At 50.4% G+C, this 6,663-nt stretch overlaps 1 protein-coding gene across 1 annotated transcript in view; it reads left to right on the top strand.

The window, feature by feature from the left end:
* Nucleotides 1-6,663, top strand: part of TOX2 (TOX high mobility group box family member 2) — a 134,595-nt gene that overhangs the window by 123,003 nt on the left and 4,929 nt on the right. The window contains exons 5-8 of the mRNA XM_077765291.1: nucleotides 2,429-2,668; nucleotides 5,133-5,360; nucleotides 5,784-5,864; nucleotides 6,539-6,660. Of these exons, the coding sequence (XP_077621417.1) occupies nucleotides 2,429-2,668; nucleotides 5,133-5,360; nucleotides 5,784-5,864; nucleotides 6,539-6,660 (671 nt within the window). The remainder of the gene's footprint in view (nucleotides 1-2,428; nucleotides 2,669-5,132; nucleotides 5,361-5,783; nucleotides 5,865-6,538; nucleotides 6,661-6,663) is intronic.

The raw sequence follows: 6,663 nt of genomic DNA on the forward strand, positions 1-6,663 counted from the left end.
TGGACATTGCCAGATTCCTCGGCAAATGGTTGCTGTCTGGACCTCTGCCCTAGATAGTAACGTTATTAGAAAAGAAAATCTGAGAGGCTCCTGGGTGGCTCAGCTGGTTAAGCATCCGACTCTGGATTTCGCCTCAAGTCATGATCTCATGGCTCATGAGTTTGAGCCCAGTGTCAGGCTCTGTGCAAACAGCACGGGCGGGGTCTGCTCAGGATTTGCTCTCTCTCTCTCTCTCTCAATCTCTTTCTCTGCCTCTCTCCTGTTTGTGCTCTCTCTCTCAAATAAATAATCAAAAAAAGAAAAATGTAAAAGTAAAAAAATTATTTAATTTGAAAAGCTACATAAAATGCAACTTATGATACCTGAGGTCAATAGTAATAGAGAAGAAAGCAAAATTTAATAATCAAAAAACTTGTCAAATTGATTTTTTTTAAATATAAGAACTGGTTCTTTGGGTAGATAGTTAAAACATATAAACTCTTACGGAGGAAATTTTTTAAAAAGCAACATGCATTCACAGTATAATTGGGAATGGGGATTGAACTACAAAAACTATAGAGTAGGTTAAAAATATGATAACTTTATCCCAGTTATATGCTGTTAGTGTTAAACTGTGGACGGAGTAGACAGTTGAAATATATATGTATATAACTTACCAGAATTAACTGAAGAAAATATAGAAACTAAAATAACCATGCAAAATATTATAAAAATTAGTATTTCAAAAAGCACGTAACACAAATGCCAGCATTTACCAAAGATAACCCCCCAAAGAATGGAAATGAGGAGACACTGAAAAAGAAAGTTCCTCAGAACTGAGGAGATACCAGACGAAACCAAAGAAACACACATCAAGGCAAAGATGGTGATGTTCCAGTTAGATTCCACTGAAATCAAGGCAAAAGGAGGCACTTTATAATAATAATGTTAATGGGGCACCTGGGTGGCTCAGTCAGTTAAGTATTCAACTCTTGGTTTCAGCTCTGGGAACAATCTCGTGGTTTGTGAGTTCGAGCCCCGCATTGGGCTCTCCGATGACAGTGCAGAGCCCTCTTGGGATTCTCCCTCCCTCTCTTTCTGCCTCTCTCTCAAAACAAATAAATAAACTTCTTAAAAATCTCATTAAAAACATTCAATCCATAATGAAGACATAATTGACAGTTTTATTTTTCCAATAAAAACCAACATCGGGCTCTGTGCTGACAGCTCAGAGCCTGGAGTCTGCTTCAGATTCTGTGTCTCCCTCTCTCTCCCTCTGCCCCTCCCCAACTCATGCTTTGTCTCTCTCTCTCTCTCTCTCTCTCTCTCTCTCTCAAAAATAAACATTAAATTTAAAAAATTTTTTTTAAATTAGAAAAAAAGAAATTTGATTCTTTTGAGGAGAAAAAAATCTCCCACATAATAAAATGGGAAATCCATGAACTTGCCTAACGAAGATAACATGGGATGTCAGAAATTACAAAAGGAAAATAACCACAGATGCAAAGGAAATAAAAACAGGGGCGCCTGGCTGGCTCAGTCAGTGGAGGGTTGATCTCAGGGTTGTGGGTTCAGGCCCCACATTGTGTGTAGAGATTACTTAAAAAATAAGAAATAAAAATAATCATAAGTATATGTAAATTGTTATGCCTCACTCAGCTGTGTGCATGTGTGTGTGTATATACATAAAATATTTAGGTGAAAAGAACACACCGTTCTGCAGATGTATTTCGTATGAGAAATGCCTGTATATAAAAATCAGGAGCTTTCTTATATTCCAAAAATAACCAGTTAGGAGTATCAAAGGGAAGATTTGATAAGAAAATTACTGACTTAGAGGAAGAAAACTACAAAGCTTTATTAAGGGGTTTATTTATTCTGTGTATTTAACAAACCCTTATACATAATATATGGCTTACTAAGTGCCAGGCACATTTTGTCCTACCCAGCTCTAGAAGGTAGTTTTAATTATCATCTGCATTTTTTGGATGAAGTAACTGAAGCACAGAGAGGTTAAATAACTTGGTCAAGGTCACCCAGCTTACAAGTGGCTGAACTGGGATTCAAAAGTCAGCCTCCAGTGCCTGTGCTCTTTGCTGTAGCGCCGCCTAGTGAGTAAATGAAGAGACACACCGTGTCCCAGGAGGGAAGACTCGGTATCATAAAATGAACAATTCACTGTGGGCCTGAGCTCTCTGGCAAGGGCTGACCTGCTGATTGTCTGTCCGGGGTCAATGTCAACAGAAAGCAAACTGTCAGGGAGCTGTAGGCTGCCCCTGGGCACACCGAATCTCAGCCCCAGCCCCCGCCAGAGCCCGTGGAAGCCCAGCTCGGAGTGGAGCCCTCCACCCTTCTCAGCTGCATGGCGCTGCTCTGAGTCCCACCGTGCAGGTGTGATGGTGGCGGGCATGTCCTCGCTAACTCACAGTGCCCTGTCCTCTTCTCTTAGATCCAGGAGATGGTCCATTCGGAGGTTGCTGCCTACGACTCGGGCCGGCCAGGGCCCCTGCTGGGCCGCCCGGCGATGCTGGCCAGCCACATGAGTGCCCTCAGCCAGTCCCAGCTCATCTCTCAGATGGGCATCCGGAGTGGCATCGCCCACAGCTCCCCGTCACCCCCAGGGAGCAAGTCAGCGACGCCGTCTCCCTCCAGTTCAACTCAGGAGGAGGAATCAGAAGCACATTTCAAGGTAGGGAGGGTGGAGACGCGGAGCCCGAAGATGCCGTCCTGTTAGCAGGTGGGTGGGCCCTGCATGGAAACTGGCGTCCCCTACCTCTAGGCAAGACGAGAAGGGTCTAACTGGACCCTTTGCTGGAAGACACAGAGGAGGAGAATCATCAGCAGGTAGAACAGGGCCCGCTGGCTGGACCGCCTGGGCAGTGGAGATGGTGTGGCTGGAATTTGGGATTTCTGGCTTCAACTGCTAAATTTGCCAAGCGGCCTTGACAAGATCCTCAGGGTCACATCTTAGGGCCACGCTGGCATGTTTGGAGAAAATATTCTAACAAAAATGTGTGGTCCAGCAGAAGGCATCTCTGGGCTGCGCTGACCACAGGATGGGGCGCTAAAAACGAACACCACCACCCCAGCCACTGGGTACACGCCCTCCCCCAACATCCCTGGAGTCACGAATGGTCCTGCCTCTAAAGAACAGGTTGGGGGGAACAGGTCACCAGCTGTCCACGCTGCCCTTTCTTTGCACTGACACATCTCCCTGGCCATCGGAAAGCATCTTGTTTTCCCGGGGCTGAAAAGAGAGGCCCGGAAAGGCCAGGGATGGAAGCGGTGGCTGGGAGTCTCCCAGTGAGCCCGTGGCAGAATCTAAACTCGATCCCACAACTCCCGCCTCCCTTCCTTCTTCCTAAGGTCCTCTCACCCCTTTCCACACGGTGGCCCCGCAGACGCCTGGGGCGGGACCCGTGGCCCCGTGCCCTCTAACAGAGACCCTGACTGCTCTGGAGCTGGTCCAGCTTCATCCTCAGGATAATTTGGTCTCTGCCGTAGGCCAGGCAGGAGCAGTTGTTGTTATTATTATTATTATTATTATTTTATTGAACAGACACTTGGGCCCAAACACTGTTCTAAGCACATAACAAGTATTAATCCACGTAATCCTCACGACAGTCCTGCGCGATAGGCGCCACCATCATCTCCAGTTGGCCGATGGGAAAACTGAGGCCCAGAGAGGTTATGTAACTTATCCAGCATCACCCAAGCAGGATTCACCCCGAGGTGGTTACAGTCTGGCTCCAGTGTATGTACTCTTGGCCACCTGGGTGCACCAGGGGCATCGGGGGCGGCCAGTGGCAGAGAGGCAGGAACACAGCCCGCGCTGCTCCAACTGTCCCTCGCCATCCCTCAGCCACGGAGGCCTGAATCTTGTCCAGTGGCCTGCAGTTTCCCTATCAGTCCCCAGTGTCGCCTTCATCTGCTTGGTGCAGAGTGACAGTCCTCACTGCAGGATCCAGGGCCTTTGGCCAAAGTTCCTGGTCCCTCCTGCGTGGCCTGAGGGGTCCTATTAACAACCTGCTGAGGTCTGAGGTGAGCATCCCTATTCTGTTCCCATCGCAAGGCCTAAGTCCAACACCCATGGGATTGGAGTCCTGGAGTCCGATAGCTCCCGAAGGCCAGGTGTCCAGAGTGAGGCCACACCCAGCGAGTCACATAACCCTGTTCCCATCCAGCCATTTCACAAGGGCCCCAGGGGACTCTGCCCCCTGCCCCAAGTTGCACACCTGAAAATTGGTGGGGGACACTGATCTTTTGTGATTCAGGATCATCTTTGGGGATGATTTATGATCACAAGAAAGGAGAGCTGTTAAGAAAAATATATATAGGGGCACCTGGGTGGCTCAGTTGGTTAAGCCTCCGACTTCGGCTCAGGTCATGATCTCATGGTTTATGGGTTTGAGCCCCACGTTGGGCTCTGTGCTGACAGCTCAGAGCCTGGAGCCTGCTTCAGAATCCGTGTCTCCCTCTCTCTCTCTGCCTCTCCCTTGCTTGTGCTCTCTCTCTCTCTCTCAAAAAATAAACATTAAAAATTTTGAAAAAAGAAAAAAATATATATAACTTGGAAATCGGGCCCTGAACAACATTGCACGCTCTTTCAGTGGCATACCACAGCATTGTCCGCACAACTACCCCCTCCCCTGGGAGAAGTGATCGATCAGGGGATTTTACACTCTGTGAAGTTAGAGGTGAACTTGGGAAAGAAGTGGTAGAGATGTAAACGATTTTTGTCTGATTACAAGGCAAATTAATTTTTCCCTGTAGAGATGCAAATGACTTCTGCCCCGTAGAAAAGATTAAAAGCCCCCAAAAGCGATAGTTTCATTACCCCGAAGGGCAGAGTTTCGCTCGTATTTCTTTCAATCAACTTTGCCGCCTTGCTGATTTTCATTAATGAGTTAAACACAGACCGCGGGGCTCCTAGCGCCTACCCAGGCTGTGTGTCCGCCTGTTGCCTCCCTCACCTAGAGAGCGGGGAGCACGACCACGTGTTCAAGCCCAGGGTGGCGGCCATGCATGCACGGAGTCGGACAGGGAGGTGGTGGGGGGCGGTGGAAGGTCCCCTCTGCCTCAGGCTGGGCTGGGCAGCCTATGACGGGATGCCCCTGGCTTCTCTGTGTTTCTGACCCCTCTCACCTGCACAGGCATCCGGAGAGAAGAGGCCCTCCGCTGACCCGGGAAAAAAGACCAAGAACCCAAAGAAGAAGAAGAAGAAGGACCCCAACGAGCCTCAGAAGCCTGTGTCGGCCTATGCGCTCTTCTTCAGAGACACTCAGGCCGCCATCAAGGGACAGAACCCCAGTGCCACCTTTGGGGATGTGTCCAAAATCGTGGCCTCTATGTGGGACAGCTTGGGAGAGGAGCAGAAGCAGGTGAGTCTCTGTCCCTTTTGGGACCATCCCCCGAGGCATTGCGGCCCTGGAGCCAGTGACAGACTTGGAATGTCTGAAACCAGGAAGACGCTCCTACAGAGGTCTTTACTGGACTCAGTCTGCGCATCTGTAAGCTGGGAAGCTATTCCAGTTCTGCTGTTTGCCAGCGGCAGTCACTAGTGACTTAACCATTCTGGATTTTGCCTTCCTCATCTGTAAAACAAGACTAAGCATCCCGATCCGCCTTGTCCCTCCAACTGTGCGAGTCTGGAGTCCGGGCCAGAGCTTCCTCTCCCACCACTGAGGGCGTCCGGGGCAGAGAGGGAGCAGAGCCAGCTCCTAGGCAGATTCCAGGCACGAGCTATGGGACCCCGGGCTGACCGCCAGAGCTCTCCCTAGTTGCCCATGTCTTGGCTCTTTCAGGCCTACAAGAGGAAGACCGAAGCAGCAAAGAAGGAATATCTGAAGGCTCTGGCAGCCTACAGGGCCAGCCTCGTATCCAAGGTAACACCCTGGACCATGGGCCCGGCCCTGATAAGGGTGGCACCACCCAAGGATTAGAACAAGAACCGAGGCCCACGGGAAAGGTCAACGCTATAGTTTCTGGAGAGGATGGATAAGACCAATGTGGTCACTTCTCCGGTGCACCTACTGTGTGCTGCGCTCATGCTGGGCACTTGCTTGCATCTCGTTACATTTAATTCTTCCAACGAGAACCCAGCATTCAGTGAGGTTAGGCGACTTGTCTGACATGATGAGTGTAGGGGCGTCATCTGGAAGCTATCATAGAGGACATGGCAGGGGGGTTAGGCCATAAAGGGTCAAGTTGGGGGGGGGTGTTCCAAGTTGAGGGGACAGCACCTGCAAAGGCATAGAGGCCGTAGCGGAGCATGCATAGAGGGTGGCCCGGCTGGGTGACACTGGCCTCATGGGCCAGGCTGAGGGGCATGAGCCTCATGGGCAGGGGACCCCAGGGATTAATGCAGGAGGTGGTTGGAGGGTCGCAGCCAAGTGCACTGAGGACCCAGCACTTCCTCTGGTTAGCCCACAGCTCCCCGCCAAGGGGCCGGAGAGCCAGCCAGGGGCCATGGCAGTAGGCTGCAGGCCCAGCTGGTCTCACGGCCCACGTTCTGGCTTATCCATCTTCTCCAGAGTCATTGGTGTCTGTCTCCTTGCAGAGCTCCCCGGAGCAGGGCGAGACCAAGGGCACTCAGGCAAACCCGCCGGCCAAAATGCTGCCACCCAAGCAGCCCATTTATGCCATGCCGGGCCTGGCCTCCTTCCTGACACCATCGGACCTGCA

The sequence above is a fragment of the Crocuta crocuta genome, unplaced genomic scaffold, assembly GCF_008692635.1.
Source record: "Crocuta crocuta isolate KB4526 unplaced genomic scaffold, BGI_CrCroc_1.0 scaffold477, whole genome shotgun sequence".
Lineage (NCBI taxonomy): Eukaryota > Metazoa > Chordata > Mammalia > Carnivora > Hyaenidae > Crocuta > Crocuta crocuta.